The sequence below is a fragment of the Panulirus ornatus genome, chromosome 24, assembly GCF_036320965.1.
Source record: "Panulirus ornatus isolate Po-2019 chromosome 24, ASM3632096v1, whole genome shotgun sequence".
In the NCBI taxonomy this organism is placed as follows: Eukaryota; Metazoa; Arthropoda; class Malacostraca; order Decapoda; family Palinuridae; genus Panulirus; species Panulirus ornatus.
In genome coordinates this window covers 7,867,720-7,889,523 of record NC_092247.1, presented here as the reverse complement: position 1 = coordinate 7,889,523, position 21,804 = coordinate 7,867,720, and the positions used below count along the sequence as shown (strand labels likewise).

At 46.9% G+C, this 21,804-nt stretch overlaps 1 protein-coding gene and 1 long non-coding RNA gene across 3 annotated transcripts in view; one reads left to right on the top strand and one right to left on the bottom strand.

Moving 5' to 3' along the window:
- Positions 1-21,804, bottom strand: part of LOC139757078 (uncharacterized) — a 130,285-nt gene that overhangs the window by 25,368 nt on the left and 83,113 nt on the right. The window contains exon 1 of one of the 2 annotated variants that reach the window (XM_071677129.1): positions 2,158-2,441. The exons of the other annotated variant lie outside the window; for it this stretch is intronic. Within the exon in view, the coding sequence (XP_071533230.1) occupies positions 2,158-2,204 (47 nt within the window). The 5' untranslated portion in view covers positions 2,205-2,441. Of the gene's footprint in view, positions 1-2,157; positions 2,442-21,804 lie in introns of those variants that run through there. 2 annotated transcript variants of the gene reach the window in all.
- Positions 8,895-21,804, top strand: part of LOC139757080 (uncharacterized) — a 113,550-nt gene continuing 100,640 nt past the window's right edge. The window contains exon 1 of the long non-coding RNA XR_011714494.1: positions 8,895-9,028. This is a non-coding gene — a long non-coding RNA (uncharacterized lncRNA). The remainder of the gene's footprint in view (positions 9,029-21,804) is intronic.

Below are 21,804 nucleotides of genomic sequence, written 5' to 3'. Positions count from 1 at the left end.
CTAGGTCACGAAACAAAAGGCTCCATTAAAAAAAAAAAAAGAAAAAAAAACACGGAAGGTCGTACATTTTACGAATCTGGTGCAAGCAGAGGACGAACTCAGCAGCGCCAGCCGGACTGCCGGTCATCGTACAGCTAAACACGTAGTGCTTACCGGCATCGTAGGTCACCAAACGCCCTCCAGGTGTGTGGGTTTCACTGCTGATGTCCTGAGTCCACAACAAACCTACCTGGACGCAGGAGTCACTCTTTTACACCGTGCTGTCTAGAGGCATCACCAAACACCGTTTGTTGAAGCTCTGTATATTTATCGTCAATGGTACACGTCAGATGACAGATTTTGCTTAGTCTGTGGTGATGATAGACTGAGTGATTTCCTAAGAAATATTTTTTGAGCGAGACAAAATGATGAAAAAAGGCCAACATGACATTTGTCAGTAAGATGAGGTCTATCTGTCAGAGACCAGAGAGATAATCTTGGAACGTTTCCGGAGTCCGTATCAACTACTTTTCTGTTGAGTCCTTCTCATATTTGCTGAGTTAACCATGATGCAAACTGGGTGAATATCGTTCTTCCTTTTGTTCAAGTAATAAAACAAGCAATTGGCAGATGCAACTAGATACGAATGGATGATTTTTAAAAATCGAGTTTTATCAAAATATGAATTTTTAGTGATTTTTTTTTTCTCTTTCGTTATGAAGTATAATTTCGTTTCTGACCATGTGTTTCCTTCCACTCAAACATATCTGAATACTTTTAACTTCAACCGAGTGAAGCTAAAATTATCTGTTAAGAATAAGTTCCCTTATCTCTTGAGAATAAAATTTTGAATATTGAATATCATCAGTAAATGCACGACACGTCAAGGGAAAACACACTGAACCCACTTTTTTTTTTTTTATCTCCACAATCGCTGGCAGAGTAAACGTACACGCGGGGGTTTGTATGCTGTGAGAGGGCAGGAACCTTTCGTCCCAGCATGTGTCAACCCTCAAGCGACTGACCTGGACTATGGAAACACCGACTTACACCCACAAAACTGACATACTCAGCTCATGGGTGTTGCATTCTTGACGATATTGGTGCTGGGTTGTCTCTTCAACTGCATGATTAGGTATATGGACCTCATAAATCCTCGAGTCAACGGTTGGTATGGTAAACAATAAATCTTTCATCACAAACATCTCTGTGAGCGCAGGCTCTTCTACCCCATCTTCTACCATGATGGGACAAGCATTCGAACCCTGTGACCTCAACCAAGTTACTTCGAGAATGCTAGGCATTCTCAGCGAACAGATTCAAGTCTGCCCATAGGACGGTGCTGAGCGAACTGCTTAGTGATTGACGATCAGGCGTTCAGTCTCGTGCTGAATTTCACAGGGAGGGACTTCAAAGCGACGCTCTGGAGATTTAAACAGATCTTGCACGGGTATACCCGACTGACCGACGTCCCGCTAGTTACTGGGGTAACAGAAACATACCCGAAATCTGCTCTTCACGAGGTGTGCGATATATATATATATATATATATATATATATATATATATATATATATATATATATATATATATATAGAGAGAGAGAGAGAGAGAGAGAGAGAGAGAGAGAGAGAGAGTAAAATAAATTGGTAATTCGATATAATTTGTAAAGAAACAGGGAAGAGAGGTTGTCGAGTTTATTTTCAAAGTCTACACCTGCCTAATTAGTGTAGAAAGACATGGTTTTTCAATGACAGCCAAGCTGAAGGTATCAATTACTTTGAATTCTAAATTTGTAGTCGCTGGCTACCCATTTCGTTCGTACAGTTCGTTAATCTAATTTTTGTTTCGTTTCGTTTCACGACAGCATTGTACGAGTTTCATTTGTCATTACATCGTCAGCACCGCATTGGTACATCTCTCGTGACACCATCAGTTCCTTGACAAACTGCAGGAGTGATCACGGTCTTCTCCCGCGGGATCCACAGCAGGTTGCTGCCCCTAGACTCTGCAGGGGGCCTCACACGGCCCTGACCCCTTACACATGTACCAGAACCCAAGTCCACGGTATGTAGCTTTTAATTTTTTCACATGTTGGAACTTTAAGTTTGAGGTAGGTAGCATGAACAATATTTGAACCTACTCTACAGAAAATAAGACACGTTACTTTGGTACTTACAGTTTGGGTCTTTTGCTCCTTCTGGTTTCGAATATCAGTGATTTCATATGTCACTGCTGTTAGAAATCAAAATTCATAAAATTTAAAGAAACTGCAGTGCACCGGTGTGACCACAGGGGCACTCATGCCAGTCTGACGTACAACATCACCAAGCACCGACAGTAATGATGGCTCCCTCATGTCAGTCGAACTTTTCCAATGAAAGATCTCCAGCGAGGCACTGTGAAGGAGAGTTCTTGTATTCACTGTCGTCAGGATGGCTTCTTGTAATACACTGCCGGACATGTGAGTCACTGGTCCGGACGACCCACGCTCTCACAGTCACTGCAGCCCAACTCATCGTACAGCACAACAGTGTGCGTTAGAGTAAAGGATATGACGTGATTACCAATGAGTTTGACCATCATGTGTAACACTTGCATATGTATAATGAGTAAATATATGAGTACATATCATATTCAATATATGGGTGATGCTGTTGTTGCATATTACCAACACTGGCACGAAAGTTACTAATCGCAGATGTGATATCTTTTAATCTACTGCAGCTGAGTTGTCTAAAAAGTAAATAAGATCCTTTAAATGACAGGGATTAGTTTTACATATGGTGTACAGCAACATACGTGTGAACGGTGTACGAAGAAACTTCGTACGTCTGGTACGTAGAGCCTGGGGGATGCAGCAAGCCCTGGTAAGCGGTGTATGCGTCTCTCAGGCGCAGAGTGAGGAAGACTTCCTGACACACAGCATTATGATGCTCACGTTCATTGGTGACACCCTCTCGACATAGCAAAAATGTAGTAATACAGATTGGTCGTAAATACTGATATTTCCTAACGATGTCTTTATCTATAAAGATGTGAGTGTTTGTCCCTGTCATTTCCGGAAGGATTTTTTTATAGTGGCTGGGCAGCCGAATGCGGCTTGACACCACGTGGTAACTGTCCTGAACACAAGGACTCCCGCATGAAAGGAAATACCTGCATCAACCCTCCATCCCCAGGGACAGTGTGAGACTCGTCAGGATAAGTTAAGCTGTCCTAAGACTGCTAGATACCCGCATGGGGTCTTAGACATGTAGCGGACTAACTGAAAATATCGATCGTCACTCCTAACTAAACTAGAACGTGAAATGGCAATATTCCCCAGCCTTTGAAGCATGTTATTTGCAGACAAGTATTGCAGTTCCACCACCACTCAGGCTATTTACTGCACAACTTTTCTGCATGTTTTGTGAAGAAAATTAGCAGTAATTTCCTCGTGGGAAGATACGATCACCAGTCTAACCAGGACAGAACACACACGATCCAGTCAACAAATAAGAAATTAGGTTAAGGAAAGTTGGAGGTGTAGTTCAACGGTGGCAGCCTGGCTCCGTAGACTTGAGGCCGCTCGGGGTGAATGACCTCAACCAAAACACAGGCATCAGTTTCTACTCCAGATGTCAGCTCACCACGCTCAATTGATGAAGATTTATATAATGTTATTCCCGCCTCCCTGCTGCTGAAAAACGTAAATATTAACCCTTCTGCAGAAGAGATCGAGTTACGGGATCGTTAATCATGTAGAAGTGTAGGGTGGGAGGCGGGGGGTCGATGTGTGAGTTAAGATAAAAGCATATTGCAAGGAGCTGGGACGGCGTGGTGAGTGTGGATGCCCCGGATGTGAGGTGCCCCAAGTTTGTGTGTTAGGGGAGGGAGCGACGCACACCAGATGCTGCATGCCCACTCCCTCGTCATCACAGTAGCAACAAAAACAACATGTACTTCAGTTAGACGTTGCTGCGCGTAGATACACCACCAGTGTAGCCCACCGCAGCTGTCGGGGATTACGTCACCCTGTATTACCGAGGTGGACGATAGTCCGGATCTGTGATGGCGGCGGCGGAGCGGGGCAGTGGGCGTGCGCGGGGTCAGGCCGCCCACCTGGATAGGGAATTCTGGTAAGAGGACGGACAACGGGGCTTCGTGTATCGCCTTCCCGGGAAGTTAGTTATATGGATCACGTATCAGCTGACGCGTATCGTACGTACTGCTGAGAGAAGAACAACACAAGCAAGGAATGCTGTCCCATTAGATTCTTTTGTCTTCATTAGCAAACCTGTTGTAGAATTGGCTGTTGATGTGGAATTTGGGTAATGTTAAGAGTCCTAGTCAGGGCGCGGAGCTGACGGTGAGTGAATGGGGAGGGGCGGAGAGTGCTTGTCCAGCTCCCTTCCCGTGTGATGGATAAAGGCGAGCACTCTGGTAATTACCGTGTACCCACACGATCGTCGCCACAGAGGTTTGAGCACGACGGTACAACCTTTGAATGCGACGTTACCATCCTTGAGCACAACGTTACGATCCTTGTGCACGACGGTACGATCCTTGAACACGACGGTACCATCTTGAGCATTACGATCCTTGTACACGACCGTACGACCCTTGAGCACGACATTACAACCCTTCAGCACAACTGTGCGACCCATGAGCACGACGGTACGACCCTTGTGTATGATGGTCAGGCCTTAATGTCAAAGGCTCGTTCAGTCGTGCTTACAAGTGACTAATACCATCACATTAATTGCATTACCCTGCTCTTACAACTTTATATTCATTTTGTTTTATAGCGATTTTTTTGATACAGAGAGCAAGCACTGCATGATTAAGGTAATGGATCAGGTAAGATAAGGGGATGGGAGGAAAGGGTAGATAAGGTAAGGTGATAAGGCAGAGGAAGCGGGCTACACCAGCTGGTACAACGGCAGCTCAGGAAATCGCTTCTGCCTGACCACCACCACCACCGGTGGTCGTGGTGGCCAGCCCGCCTCCCTCACCAACACTGGACAAAGGATGGTACAGAAAACGGGCGGCCGAGGTAAATAGAACTCGGGATGTTTTGTGATCATCTTACTTTCCAAGTTTATGTCTTGGTGGATTACATTATCGAAGTGAGGACAATGGTTGTAGGTGGAGTGGAGTAATTACCGCTGGCAGAATGCCTGCTTAACAATGGTTGGTGGGAGGGCTGGCCGTTATCAAGATTCGATCTGGGGTGTTGTAGCGTCTTGAGTATGTCGGTACGATCCTTCAGCACAACGGTACGACCTTTGAACAAGACGATACGGCCCTTGAGCACGATGAAACGATCCTTTAGCACAGCCCTTGAGCACGGTGTTACGATCCCTGAACACGGTCCTTTAGTACAATCCTTGAGCACGACGGCACGGCCCTTGAGTACGACGGACGGTATGATCCTTGACTACGACGGGCATGGCTCTACGGCACGTCATTGCCATCCTTGAGCACGACGGTACGACCCTCGAGAACGTCACGATCCCTGAGCACGACCGCGCTACCCCTGGATATTATACACAAGGGTCGTTCCAACGTGCTGTAGCGGTTGATACAGAAAAGAACGTAACTGGCATTTAGCGACAGTTGTACGTGCTGCGTGAAGGTGCAGTGAGATAAAACAAAGCTCCCGCTGGAGTGCATCACAACTGCAGCCGCAACAAGACATAACAACGCAGCAGCAACAAGAAGTGGAGGCTCATTACTCAGGCAAGATGTGGCTGGCAATCGGAAACTGGCCTTGGTGCAGTGGGGAGGAGGAGGAGGAGGAGAGGGAACTAGTGGTCCATGATGGCATGATTGGCTCGAGTGAGCCTACACAACAATTAAAGGATGAGGCAGCCTACCGCTCGGTAGGCTGGCTGGCTGGCTGCAGTCTGTCGCCCTTGAATGGTCCAGGACAAGTAATTAGGAGGCTGGAGATAAGCGGGCAGATAGCGGCGGAAACCCTTCGCGCGCCGGCTGTCACGTGGCCCGCCCAGGTCAGTGACCTGTGGGGGAGGACCTGGTCTCCGGTGGGGAGGGAGAGGGGGGAGGGGAGGCAGCCAGCAACAGAGAAAGCAGTGAGGCAGGAGAAACGGAGGAAGCACAGGAGAAGTGGAAGAGGGAGGAGTGCGGGATGAGACTGGAGGAGAAGGGTGACTAGTCGATGGGAAAGGTGGCACGGCGGACGATGATACTCAGTGGAGGAGACAGTGGATGGGAGAGGAGGAGAATGGAGAGGAGAGGGCGGAAAAGGAGAGGAGAAATGAGAGGCGAGCGGAGGAACAGGACAAAAAATAGGCTCTATAAACAGAATAATGAGGAAGACATGAGGCAGAGGTTATGATGTAGGAACACAAGGACGAGAAGAATGTATGTCACAGGTCAGCCAGCTTCACTCAGATGACAGACAGGATATTATCGCTAGATACAAGGAACCGCTGGAGATGGACGGAGAACATTAATACATAGAAGATAGTGAGTGTGAGGTATGGTAGTGAGGGAGGATTTGTGGCGACGACCATACTTTTGACAAGATTTTGCGAAAAGATAAGGCTGGCGCGAGGCGGTCACGGCGGGAAAATTAAAAGTTAAGAAGAGCGAAGAGTGTGAATTACGTGTTGTCATGTGTTACGCGTGTGACTGTATGTGTGTGGACTGAATGCCGTCAACCTACGTGTGGATGACGCAGAAGGAACATGACACCAACCTGGGCCAAAGGAGTCAAACATGACAGTCACTAAAGTGCTGGTCGTGGTGTATCTAAAGGTAGAGACACGAGAGAGAGAATGTTGGTGGGGAAAGACGTTTGAGCTGGAAAGGAGGAGGTGCCAGCAGGCATGATCACCAGCAGCACTCAACAGCTCAGCTGATAAGCTTAAAAGGTACTGTGGAACAAGAAACATTGAAGACAGCGAACTCTTACATGACTATAATGTTAAGGATTTCATAAATGAGGATGGAAAACACTATATATATATATATGTATATATTATAAGATAATGTACGAGTGAATGAGCGAGGAAAGGTTGACATAGAAGATATATGTGGCAGAAGTGAAGGGAACAAGGAGAACGGGAAGACCAACTTGAAAGGATGACGTGAAAAAGATTTTGAGTGATCGTGGCCTGAACGTGCGGGAGTGTAAGGCGCGCACGGGATAGAGTGAATTGGAACGATGTGGTATACAGGGGTTGACGTGCTGTCAGTTGACTGAACCAGGACATGGGAAGCATCCGGGGTAAACCAAGAAAAGGTCTGTCGGGCCTGGTTGTGAAGAGGAAGCTGTGGTTTCGGTGTATTACACATGACAGCTAAAGAATAGATGTAAGCGGATGAAGCCTTCGTCTGTTCCTGGCGTTATCCCATTGACACGGGAAAAGGCGACCATATATATATATATATATATATATATATATATATATATATATATATATATATATATATATATATATATATATATATATATATTAGTATAATAAGAAATTTTTTTCCGAAAAAAGAGATAGGTGAAGCAGAGCGAGGCGTGACGTGGTTAGGGATAATGGTGGAAGTGACCGATAAGTGTGGGGTTAGAAAGACGGTGGTTGTCCGGTCCTGATACACCGAACTGTCGCCTCCCGCCTCACATATCCCGCTTATTCCACGCCTCGCCATTAGGGGAGAGAAATTCACCTGACTCACAATAATGGGTCTGGAAATAAGATGATTATAAGATGTCACGTCTGGGCTTTTGGGAGGGTTGAGAAGGACGGAGCGAAGCTGCCGAGGTGCTCTTCGGTCCATGTTGTATTCAAGACACAAGTAAAAGCTTTTAAGTTTAAGGTGAGGAAGGTGTGAGTTGCAACATTACCAGGGTAACGTTTAGACTACCAACATGAAGCAACTACAACATAGGGCAGCTGCAGCAGTAACACAGCGTCTTGACGGGCGTGGAGAGCAGCGTGAGAAATTATCAGATGGGTCGGTGTGTTCAGGAGCTGCTGGGTTATGTATGGGTGAGGGTAGGCTCGGCCACTAGAACACGACGGTTCGACCCTTTAGTACGATGGTCTGGTATATGACTCGAGTGAAGGGTCGTACCCTCGTACTCAAGGGAGTTAACACCACACTGCAAATATTGTCCCTTTGTGCCACACCAGCAGTGGGTGTGGTGGTGACCGCTTTGGGCAGGAACATGAAATTGCCTCATTTTCTGTGTCCATGTTAAAGGGGCAGCGCGACTATGCATTTCCGACCGGGATGAAGCTCACCGATGCGCCTGAATATTCTCTTTTGTCTAACTCAATTTTCTTTCTCCGTGTAATCTAGTATCTTCCTCATCATATATCATGACATATACAAATGTTAAGTAATTATCAACTGTGTCAATAAGGTGAAGTTGAAGGAATCTAACGCTACTACTACCATAACTGCCAGATTGGAAACTGCCAGTACGTATAGTTTGCGCCGGAGGCGACCAGGTTGTTGTGAAACATGAGCTTTAACAACGTCAGGTCCAGACGTACGTGTGGAGGGCTTTGTGAGAGAGGGAAAACGGAGGGGTAAAGGAGATGGCTTATCGTAACTTAACGAACGTGAACCTAACCTGACACCGTGAGGCGTCATGGCTGTATCCCTGCCTGAGTAACCTGACCTAACCTTCTGGAGAAGCATTCGTGCTGGGTTGACACGTCTCATGGGCGGAGACGCGCATGCGCCGTCGTACTATCGGTTCTATTTATCCTCCCGTACACACACACAAAAAAAAAAAAAAAATTATGAGAATACGCAATATGCTAATTAATGTCTTTTCTGAACTTAGGAGCATTGCACTGAATGATATATCATCTAACATGAATTTATCGAATATATTGGTATCGTAAACAAATGATCCGGTCACTGTTGCGAGATCTTTCTTATCTGTTGGTCGCTGCGAGGTGAGGAAGTATGGTGGTCTGTGCGGGGCTAGTTTGGACTGGCTGAAGAAAAGCAGACGAATAACAAGTTAAAGATGTAAAGCAGCACGTCAGAAATGGGCAAATCTCGGACACCACAACACTTTCTGTTATAAGGTAATAGAATTTGAAATATCTATAATGTATTTACTATTCAAGATGTAGAAATATGATACTATGTACATTTGTTTACGTCTGTGTGGGTCTTTGTTACCGGGCCGAGGGTGATCGCATTGTTCAAAGTGAAATTACTTAGCCATAAACAAGTCGAGATTGGTCGTTATAGCCTCGAGCATGTCTCTAGCGGATGATCATTACGGTGCTGATCTTTCATCATTACGCCTGAAGTACGTGTTAGTCCGTCAGGGTATTCTGGCACATCCTGCAAAACGGAGTTCTAGGGTGCCCTGTGGTAAGCGACTTTTCCGCTCGTCAGTCCATTGATAATTTAGCTTCCGCAGGATTACTTCAGGACCCATCATTGTCCTAGTCCTCTCTGATTTGCTGAGAAGAGCTGTATCGAATTTGAGATCAAAAGTTTAAAAGGTTAGGGGTCACTAATGCACTTTGAGTTGATTTTGGATAAAAAAAAAAAAAAATTGTAAAACAACGGGACAGATCCCATCACGTCTTACCAGGAGTATGTCCGACCAGACCCCTGGCTGCTACCACGTCCGTGGCTCCGACCAGAGCCTTGGCTGCCACCACACCCATAACCACGACCTGATACGAGGATCGACAATCAATGACATCATTCTGCAGCATAATATGGTGTTCGGTAGAGTCTTTCTTCTCCCCTGCACGTCTCCCACGCTCTCAGGGAGAGTGGAAATGCCTGGTGGTGCCTCGGGGGCGGGTGCCGGAAGCCTGAGTGTTGGCCATGTGGAGGCCACAGACTACAGAATGTTAATGGGCGTAGGGTAGATAGGGAGGGAGGGTGAGTGTGATTCCTTCCCTCCTGCTGGTGATAATGTACCCCCCACCGCCCCATCCTCCTGTCTACCATCTGCCCCACTCAGTCAGGGGGTCTCATTCCATTCCCCCACTCCTGCTGTGTTACTGTTGCCACGATATTGTTACTGCTGTGTTCTGTTACAGTTACAGTTGCCGCGAGACTTTTACTGCTGTATTCTCTTACTGTTGCTACGATACTGTTACTGTTGTGGTTTGTCACGATGCTGTTACCTCTGAAATTTTAGTCCATCACTTCCATCACTTGACTTACCGCACCAGATGCTTCAGCTCGGACTAAGCATTACAGACACTCCATACGAACTTGTAAATCCCAATGGTAAAGGAGGAGAACGTCCTTCAATACGTTAGTGTCAGTAGAGTATTCAAAGAGTTCATTTAACCTGAGACCAGGAAGCCTAAACTCGTTGATGAATTGGCACTCGATCATGTGTAGTGGCGTGTATATGTTGCCATTGGGGTGTTCATTGGTATAGTATTTGTCATATTACTTGATACTAGAGTTGCTTGGTCTCAGAGTGGTACAGTGTGTCATAATACTAGATGTTAGAGATATCTGGTCACACAGTATCCCCAGGGTATAGTTAAAGCCCTCGAAGGCATCACTAATGATCACTGACTTAATCATCATTGTTTGTTATTCTTGGGTTTAGTCTTACCAATGGCCAAAGAAAGGCTTGTTTAGCCCTTGATGGTTGAGTCGAGTGTGAGAGGAAATCCAAAGGGACAGTTCCCAGATCAAGTCAAGTACTTCTTTGTTAGACAGAAGCTTCGTATGGGTGGATGGTACGAGTGGTGCACTACGTACCTGCGGGACTTTAACGGTACTTTATCTCTTCAGCACCTGTACCTTACTGTACCTGACTCAGGCATGTGGATGAGTCCATGTGACGGTCTGTACCCTACAATACCTGATCCAAGCATGCTTGATGTTTATATGACGCTATGTACCTTACTGTTACTAAACCAGGCATGGATGACGTTCACATGACAGTCTGTACCATACGGTACCTGACCTAAACGTGTATGTGGCGCTTGCATAAAGGTCTGCTGTACCCGCCAACGCCTGAACCAGGTCGGCGTGACGCTTATGTGACGGTCTGTACCCTGGTACAGCTGAAAGAGGGAGGGAGGGAGGGAGAGAGAAAGAGCTTGCAGAGGGCGTTGCACATCTTTCCATTGTTGGTGTATGGCATATGTCCATCCGTGGACTTGGGCGTAGTCTGGTACAGTGTGTCGGTGAAGCGGTCTTTGAGTTTTATGATTTCCTAGATGGCTGGTGGGTCTGATGCTGTTTTGTATCTAGTGCTAGGGAACACTGTTACCTAAGCTTTTCCTACTGTTTCATACTTCGCGTCTCTTACGTTATCTGTTTCTCCGGAACTGTACTCATCAAGGTGTGTAATAGAGTGGCTTACGGTATGGGCTACGTACAGTTTAGCATGTCAGAAACCTCTCAGAAAATGCTGCACAGTTTCCCTAGCCCGCAGCCGCAGTCACCATCAACTCTGCATCATCACCAGAGTATCCTTTACCAGGCGGGTCACCCCTAGTGCAGCGTCGTGTCACTAGCGCTCATCCTGGCCTACATAGGAACATGGACGTGAAACATCTTTTATGCAAACGACGCCACTCAAAAAGTCGATTCTAACAATACATCCATCTAAGTGCAGTCAAATGCATCCAGACACAACAACTTCGTGAAGAGGACTTGAAAATAAGAACAAGCGTTAAGAGATTCATCATTGTGAGGAAGACTGAAACTCAGCGAAAAAGCCGTAGAGGGGAACAGGATAGGTCACCAGAAGGGCTGTTCAGTCCCGGGACATAAAAGCACAGGAGATATAAGCCCGTCTACCTTGTGCAGATTCTGTAAAAATTGCCCCTAGTAAAGGTAATGATCCCTTAATGACTTACTCTTCAGGACTGAAACACCTCACCTCCAAATCACGCATCTGAAGCTACATACAGGCGGTACGGAATAAGGCTCTACGATTCGCCACAAATGTGAAATACCCTCACCTCGAAAATGTCGAAGAACAATATCAACGATTCTAAACCAAATGGCACATGCTTAAGGAGAGCAACACTAGGGTTATGGCAGAAACTAGAAGACACCAGAGATACATGCTGTAGACGACATTCAAGAACACGCTTGGTTCCCACAGGGCCTCAAGCCACTTAAAAAATCTCCACTCACCCATCGACCTCCACAGTGAGTAATTCTTAACTAAGCTTTGCATGTGTCCAGCATGAATCAACAAACATCACTACACACATACGCTCACACACACGCCCACCCTCAGTCTGCCATGAATATATAAATAAGGGACCAAAACTACGTAGCCAGCAAACCATCAACATGCTTTAGTTGAACTTACGCCCATACATCCGTGCACTCTACAGCCATCTAACATTTCTCAGCAGTACTTTCCCCTGTCCAAACCCCTTCCTTTTCCCCTCCTGACCAGCCAATAAAAAACAGCGAGCGTTAGGCCGGAAGGAGGGGAGAGAAAATCCATTACTGATACGGCCATATTTTTTCCTCCGACCCCTGGAGCAGTAGGCCTATTTAGATTAGCAATGGTGTGGTCGACAGGGCAGCAGCTGGCCCGCGGGTGCTGAGACAGATGTGCTCCAACACCTGCCTCAGCAAAGGCTGTCACGGTTTTAAGTTACTCTTGGTAACCCTGGGAGCGCGACAGTTGAGCACGACGGCACGACATGTTGGGAACGACGATACGAACCTTCAGCATGAAAGTACGACCCCTTTTATGATGACGGAACGACTGTGAACGACGTTACCACGACTACACGACCGTCTAGTTCGACGGAGGGAAGGATCCTTGAGGGTATGAGAGCCTAGCCAAAATCAAGCCAGCTGACTCCTCATCATCCTAAGCTGACACCCTTCCTATCACCCCTCCTTCTCAGCTGACATTCCTCCATCAACCCTCCTTTCTAGCCAACAATCCCCCTATCCATAACCACTCCTCCCCAGCTGACACTCTTCATCACCCACCCTCACCTCCCCGGCTGATGCTCCTCCCTTCACCCCTCTTCCCTAAACACTCGTAAACCACGAAAATGTCTCCTTTTCGCGCACGTTTTTAAAACAGGCAAAAAGTGTCGTAAATCTTGTAGCCTGTCCGCCAAGGAGTGTAGCGTCCCTGTTAGCGTTGTTACGTTACGAGTTGGTCACGTTGATGACCCTGGAGTGGCCACAGTCGGTACAGGCTGATGATTGGTTGTCACTACACCGTCGTTACACCTGCCCAGCACCACATCATGTGTCACACCAATCCCGGCCACGTTACACCCGGCCTCGGCCACATCATCCGTCCGTCACACCAGGAGGGCGTCACACTAGCCCCCGACCCAGCGTCGTGATAAAAACCTAAGCAGGGAACCAGTGACCAGATCGTTGTAGCATCCGTTCTCGTCTTTGTTGTTCAACTCTAATTAAAGTTATTAGCGGATGTGTGTGTGTGTGTGTGTGTGTGTGTGTGTGTGTGTGTGTGTTGAGGGTGTAGGGCGCTGTGTTCTGTGGGGGGTTTGTGGGGTATTGTGTAGTGTGTGCTTGTATGTGTGTCTGTGTCTGTGTGTGTTTTACAGAAAGCTTGTTATCTCCCACCCTATATACTATAACGTTGACAAGACATGACAGACGCTGAGCAGTTGAGTGTGGAGTTAGCACAGAGTCGGTAAACTGTATATAGAGATAGCAGGACGCTTCACCGACGCATTACAAATGTAAACGCAAAAATCTCGTTCGGGATTAAACTCTAAGCTGTGTTAAGTCCTTATCACTCAAGCTCAGCTGTAAACACCAGAAACAACGAAAAAGGTATTTGATACATGTTAAGATGATCTGGGGATAAAAGCATCAAAAAGTGTGTCAATAATACTGGGAATAATATAGCTACAGGGAGATCCTGTAAAAAAAAGGGGGTCGACCCCAATTGTCTTGACCATATCTATCCATTTTCGTTGTGTCTTTTGTCGCAGAAATTTCAGCAAGCGTGTTCATAACCTCCAGCAGTCTCTTAACCAGTAAGACTTCCTTGAACCTCTTGTCTTTGGCTGGAATATGGTCTTTTTCTCGTCAAATAATCATTAGCGATATACGTCTGTCTTTTGTTTCACCCTTTTTTTGATTTCGGTGCCACTCCCTTGTCAGGTAATGTCTGTGTACCACAGATAGGTTGGTATATGCTAACCTGACGGTACACAGAGCTGCCACTCCTCTGTGCTTTAGTTGATCTTACGTCCTCTCACGTTACCATTTCCCTCCGCTTGTCTCTCCCCTGGAGCCTGGCGCTGGGACGGTGGGAAAGGCTACCACATTGCTGTCATTAGGGCATGTTGCTGTCTTCCTCTGGCTCGCCTTGTGCAGGACCTGTGGTTGGTGATGATGGCTCGACAGTCGTTGCTAGCTCATATATCACCGGAAAAGACTCCATCCTCTCTCTCTCTAGCACGTTTCCGGGGTAGATCCTCGTAGATAGATAATTGAGGACATGCGCCATGTCCTCTGCCCACACACCACCTCTGGTCCTCTTGCGCCTAAGGATATTCTTTTCCATCCTCTTGGCGGGCGGGGACACGCACCACGTCCTCTCGCGCAAGAGTGGAACACCTTTGACCTTCCTATGCTCGAAGACTTCGTCGTGGCTTCTCCTATGGATAACCTCTTCTTTGTATGTCTTTCTACTTCTACCACAACAGTCCATAAAAATCTGTTCTTTTCCTCTGTCACAAGCAGCCTAGTCGGGACTTACTGGTCTGTTGCTGCCTAAATTCAGTTGTAAACATCAAGACGCCTCCTCTACTTCCAAGTAATGGACCACGTTCTCGTGAGGAGACCTTAGTATCCGGGGGTCCCTGATATAGCCATCTGAACCGGAAGTGCCGGATCACCCACGCTAATTAACATAATTAGTCAGCGACATTAACAAGACAGCAGAGGATGATGAAGTTGTTTACGTGAGCCGTGGGCCCGGCAGGAGGACGGGCAAGGGCCCCAGGTGGGTGTGGCCGGGCAAGGGCCTCAGATAGGTGTGGTCGGGCAAGGGCCTCAGGTAGGTGTGGCCGGGTGAGGGCCTTAGGTAGGTGTGGTCGGCAGGGCCAGTAGGTGGTCGGGCAAGGGTCTCAGGTAGGTGTGGCCGGGGCAAGGGCCTCAGGTAGGTGTGGCTGGGTAAGGGCCTCACGTAGGTGTGGTCGGGCAAGGGCCTCAGGTAGGTGTGGCTGGGTAAGGGCCTTAGGTAGGTGTGGCCGGGTGAGGGCCTCAGGTAGGTGTGGCCGGGTGAGGGCCTCATGTAGGTTGGCCGGGTGAGGGAGGAGGTGTTCACGCAGGTCTGGGTGGCGTCTAGCTCTTGGCACTGTGTCATGACAGTGTCAAGACGCTGTCACTGATACGAGGGGTACCTGACAACACTGTTTTTATTCTGTCATGATTAGATCTTATTTTCTTGCTCGGCGTTGCTTCAGGATTCTAAAGTTTATTCTGAAGAGAAAAAAGACCCCACACTACCGTGAGATACCTGCATTATATCATCAGTTGTCACAGGCGACACACTTGTAGGTATTGTTTAACACTCTCATGCATCTCATCTTCATAGTCCAACAACCTCATTAAAGTACTTTTAAAAACCTGACAGCATTATTTGACCTCATCTCTCGGTCTTAAACTAGATAGTATGTTTAGGGTATCCTTTTCCTCAGCAATAACATCTTACATTTTTTAAGAAGTGACTCCATATTCCCATCCAGTCTTGTATCTTAATCTTCATTTAGCCACAATAATATCCTTACGCCTTCCTTGCAATAGTTATGGGATCCAACGCCACATATTTCGTCATATCACTTTGTACTTCTACTATTGTCTTTCATATCCTTTGCATCCAATGGCTCCTCCTCCCAAAACTTCCTTGAGCAATTTCGTTTGGTTGTCTTGGGCATCGCTTGTATGCTGATGATTCCTTATCAAACAATGATGTGGCAGCGAAGGCAGGGGTTACCTCAAGACGTAGTATTGTTTCCTGTCGAATATAAACGCTGCAGATGAATTGATAGGATTTGGCGTGAGATGAATTGTTTATGATAAGATTATAGTAAAGGAGAACAGATCTACATATTCACTTCACTTGTGATATCCCCAAGAGACTGTGTTTACATACCAGGTGGGATGTAGCCTCCAGCAAACACTTCCGCAGCCTGATGAATTGACACGTACAGACAGTGGTGCAGGTCCTGTGAGAAGCAGGTGTTTTCTAAAGGTGATTCAATACTGCAGTTTGGTAATATGGTCGACGGTTTTTACACGCGACTGACCCTCGGCCCGGTCTCAGAGAGGTCATCCCCTTCAGCATGACGGTACAACCCTTGAGTAAGATGTTGTGACCCTTGAGCAAGATGTTGTGACCCTTGAGCAAGATGTTGTGACCCGTAAGCAGCACAACGCTTGAACACAACAGTACAATTCTTGGGTTGTTGTTGATTGGACTCTGAACTTACCCCTAAGGATCAAGTCAAAGTCTAGAACAACATCTAAGGGTCGTGCTGTTTTGTTCAAGGGTCGTGTTGTGCTCAAGGGTCGTGTTGTTGTGCTCAAGGGTCGTGTTGTTATGTTCAAGGGTCGTGTTGTTATGTTCAAGGGTCGTGTTGTTATGCTCAAGGGTCGTACAGTCGTCCTTAAGGAGTTAATACTTGTGGATATTTATTAACCCTTGTGAGCCAGCCTTCAACTGGTTTGCATGTATAACCTCTAACCCTGCTTATGTACCATCTTCGCATATGGTTATATATCCGTGCGTGCGTGCATGTGTTTGTGTATTGTTTGTCTTTCGCCGTGATGTGTGTGTGTATGTGTGTGTGTGTGTGTGGTGTGTGTGTGTGTGTGTGTGTGTGTGTGTGTGTGTGTTGAGGGTGTAGGGCGCTGTGTTCTGTGGGGGGTTTGTGGGGTATTGTGTAGTGTGTGCTTGTATGTGTGTCTGTGTCTGTGTGTGTTTTACAGAAAGCTTGTTATCTCCCACCCTATATACTATAACGTTGACAAGACATGACAGACGCTGAGCAGTTGAGTGTGGAGTTAGCACAGAGTCGGTAAACTGTATATAGAGATAGCAGGACGCTTCACCGACGCATTACAAATGTAAACGCAAAAATCTCGTTCGGGATTAAACTCTGTGTTAAGTCCTTATCACTCAAGCTCAGCTGTAAACACCAGAAACAACGAAAAAGGTATTTGATACATGTTAAGATGATCTGGGGATAAAAGCATCAAAAAGTGTGTCAATAATACTGGAATAATATAGCTACAGGGAGATCCTGTAAAAAAAAGGGGGTCGACCCCAATTGTCTTGACCATATCTATCCATTTTCGTTGTGTCTTTTGTCGCAGAAATTTCAGCAAGCGTGTTCATAACCTCCAGCAGTCTCTTAACCAGTAAGACTTCCTTGAACCTCTTGTCTTTGGCTGGAATATGGTCTTTTTCTCGTCAAATAATCATTAGCGATATACGTCTGTCTTTTGTTTCTCCCTTTTTTTGATTTCGGTGCCACTCCCTTGTCAGGTAATGTCTGTGTACCACAGATAGGTTGGTATATGCTAACCTGACGGTACACAGAGCTGCCACTCCTCTGTGCTTTAGTTGATCTTACGTCCTCTCACGTTACCATTTCCCTCCGCTTGTCTCTCCCCTGGAACCTGGCGCTGGGACGGTGGGAAAGGCTACCACATTGCTGTCATTAGGGCATGTTGCTGTCTTCCTCTGGCTCGCCTTGTGCAGGACCTGTGGTTGGTGATGATGGCTCGACAGTCGTTGCTAGCTCATATATCACCGGAAAAGACTCCATCCTCTCTCTCTCTAGCACGTTTCCGGGGTAGATCCTCGTAGATAGATAATTGAGGACATGCGCCATGTCCTCTGCCCACACACCACCTCTGGTCCTCTTGCGCCTAAGGATATTCTTTTCCATCCTCTTGGCGGGCGGGGACACGCACCACGTCCTCTCGCGCAAGAGTGGAACACCTTTGACCTTCCTATGCTCGAAGACTTCGTCGTGGCTTCTCCTATGGATAACCTCTTCTTTGTATGTCTTTCTACTTCTAACACAACAGTCAATAAAAATCTGTTCTTTTCCTCTGTCACAAGCAGCCTAGTCGGGACTTACTGGTCTGTTGCTGCCTAAATTCAGTTGTAAACATCAAGACGCCTCCTCTACTTCCAAGTAATGGACCACGTTCTCGTGAGGAGACCTTAGTATCCGGGGGTCCCTGATATAGCCATCTGAACCGGAAGTGCCGGATCACCCACGCTAATTAACATAATTAGTCAGCGACATTAACAAGACAGCAGAGGATGATGAAGTTGTTTACGTGAGCCGTGGGCCCGGCAGGAGGACGGGCAAGGGCCCCAGGTGGGTGTGGCCGGGCAAGGGCCTCAGATAGGTGTGGTCGGGCAAGGGCCTCAGGTAGGTGTGGCCGGGTGAGGGCCTTAGGTAGGTGTGGTCGGGCAAGGGTCTCAGGTAGGTGTGGCCGGGGCAAGGGCCTCAGGTAGGTGTGGCTGGGTAAGGGCCTCACGTAGGTGTGGTCGGGCAAGGGCCTCAGGTAGGTGTGGCTGGGTAAGGGCCTTAGGTAGGTGTGGCCGGGTGAGGGCCTCAGGTAGGTGTGGCCGGGTGAGGGCCTCATGTAGGTTGGCCGGGTGAGGGAGGAGGTGTTCACGCAGGTCTGGGTGGCGTCTAGCTCTTGGCACTGTGTCATGACAGTGTCAAGACGCTGTCACTGATACGAGGGGTACCTGACAACACTGTTTTTATTCTGTCATGATTAGATCTTATTTTCTTGCTCGGCGTTGCTTCAGGATTCTAAAGTTTATTCTGAAGAGAAAAAAGACCCCACACTACCGTGAGATACCTGCATTATATCATCAGTTGTCACAGGCGACACACATGTAGGTATTGTTTAACACTCTCATGCATCTCATCTTCATAGTCCAACAACCTCATTAAAGTACTTTTAAAAAACCTGACAGCATTATTTGACCTCATCTCTCGGTCTTAAACTAGATAGTATGTTTAGGGTATCCTTTTCCTCAGCAATAACATCTTACATTTTTTAAGAAGTGACTCCATATTCCCATCCAGTCTTGTATCTTAATCTTCATTTAGCCACAATAATATCCTTACGCCTTCCTTGCAATAGTTATGGGATCCAACGCCACATATTTCGTCATATCACTTTGTACTTCTACTATTGTCTTTCATATCCTTTGCATCCAATGGCTCCTCCTCCCAAAACTTCCTTGAGCAATTTCATTTGGTTGTCTTGGGCATCGCTTGTATGCTGATGATTCCTTATCAAACAATGATGTGGCAGCGAAGGCAGGGGTTTACCTCAAGACGTAGTATTGTTTCCTGTCGAATATAAACGCTGCAGATGAATTGATAGGATTTGGCGTGAGATGAATTGTTTATGATAAGATTATAGTAAAGGAGAACAGATCTACATATTCACTTCACTTGTGATATCCCCAAGAGACTGTGTTTACATACCAGGTGGGATGTAGCCTCCAGCAAACACTTCCGCAGCCTGATGAATTGACACGTACAGACAGTGGTGCAGGTCCTGTGAGAAGCAGGTGTTTTCTAAAGGTGATTCAATACTGCAGTTTGGTAATATGGTCGACGGTTTTTACACGCGACTGACCCTCGGCCCGGTCTCAGAGAGGTCAATCCCTTCAGCATGACGGTACAACCCTTGAGTAAGATGTTGTGACCCTTGAGCAAGATGTTGTGACCCTTGAGCAAGATGTTGTGACCCGTAAGCAGCACAACGCTTGAACACAACAGTACAATTCTTGGGTTGTTGTTGATTGGACTCTGAACTTACCCCTAAGGATCAAGTCAAAGTCTAGAACAACATCTAAGGGTCGTGCTGTTTTGTTCAAGGGTCGTGTTGTTGTGCTCAAGGGTCGTGTTGTTGTGCTCAAGGGTCGTGTTGTTATGTTCAAGGGTCGTGTTGTTATGTTCAAGGGTCGTGTTGTTATGCTCAAGGGTCGTACAGTCGTCCTTAAGGAGTTAATACTTGTGGATATCTATTAACCCTTGTGAGCCAGCCTTCAACTGGTTTGCATGTATAACCTCTAACCCTGCTTATGTACCATCTTCGCATATGGTTATATATCCGTGCGTGCGTGCATGTGTTTGTGTATTGTTTGTCTTTCGCCGTGATGTGTGTGTGTATGTGTGTGTGTGTGTTGTGTGTGTGTGTGTGGTGTGTGTGTGTTGTGTGTGTGTGTTGAGGGTGTAGGGCGCTGTGTTCTGTGGGGGGTTTGTGGGGTATTGTGTAGTGTGTGCTTGTATGTGTGTCTGTGTCTGTGTGTGTTTTACAGAAAGCTTGTTATCTCCCACCCTATATACTATAACGTTGACAAGACATGACAGACGCTGAGCAGTTGAGTGTGGAGTTAGCACAGAGTCGGTAAACTGTATATAGAGATAGCAGGACGCTTCACCGACGCATTACAAATGTAAACGCAAAAATCTCGTTCGGGATTAAACTCTGTGTTAAGTCCTTATCACTCAAGCTCAGCTGTAAACACCAGAAACAACGAAAAAGGTATTTGATACATGTTAAGATGATCTGGGGATAAAAGCATCAAAAAGTGTGTCAATAATACTGGGAATAATATAGCTATAGGGAGATCCTGTAAAAAAAAGGGGGTCGACCCCAATTGTCTTGACCATATCTATCCATTTTCGTTGTGTCTTTTGTCGCAGAAATTTCAGCAAGCGTGTTCATAACCTCCAGCAGTCTCTTAACCAGTAAGACTTCCTTGAACCTCTTGTCTTTGGCTGGAATATGGTCTTTTTCTCGTCAAATAATCATTAGCGATATACGTCTGTCTTTTGTTTCTCCCTTTTTTTGATTTCGGTGCCACTCCCTTGTCAGGTAATGTCTGTGTACCACAGATAGGTTGGTATATGCTAACCTGACGGTACACAGAGCTGCCACTCCTCTGTGCTTTAGTTGATCTTACGTCCTCTCACGTTACCATTTCCCTCCGCTTGTCTCTCCCCTGGAACCTGGCGCTGGGACGGTGGGAAAGGCTACCACATTGCTGTCATTAGGGCATGTTGCTGTCTTCCTCTGGCTCGCCTTGTGCAGGACCTGTGGTTGGTGATGATGGCTCGACAGTCGTTGCTAGCTCATATATCACCGGAAAAGACTCCATCCTCTCTCTCTCTAGCACGTTTCCGGGGTAGATCCTCGTAGATAGATAATTGAGGACATGCGCCATGTCCTCTGCCCACACACCACCTCTGGTCCTCTTGCGCCTAAGGATATTCTTTTCCATCCTCTTGGCGGGCGGGGACACGCACCACGTCCTCTCGCGCAAGAGTGGAACACCTTTGACCTTCCTATGCTCGAAGACTTCGTCGTGGCTTCTCCTATGGATAACCTCTTCTTTGTATGTCTTTCTACTTCTAACACAACAGTCAATAAAAATCTGTTCTTTTCCTCTGTCACAAGCAGCCTAGTCGGGACTTACTGGTCTGTTGCTGCCTAAATTCAGTTGTAAACATCAAGACGCCTCCTCTACTTCCAAGTAATGGACCACGTTCTCGTGAGGAGACCTTAGTATCCGGGGGTCCCTGATATAGCCATCTGAACCGGAAGTGCCGGATCACCCACGCTAATTAACATAATTAGTCAGCGACATTAACAAGACAGCAGAGGATGATGAAGTTGTTTACGTGAGCCGTGGGCCCGGCAGGAGGACGGGCAAGGGCCCCAGGTGGGTGTGGCCGGGCAAGGGCCTCAGATAGGTGTGGTCAGGCAAGGGCCTCAGGTAGGTGTGGCCGGGTGAGGGCCTTAGGTAGGTGTGGTCGGGCAAGGGCCTCAGGTAGGTGTGGTC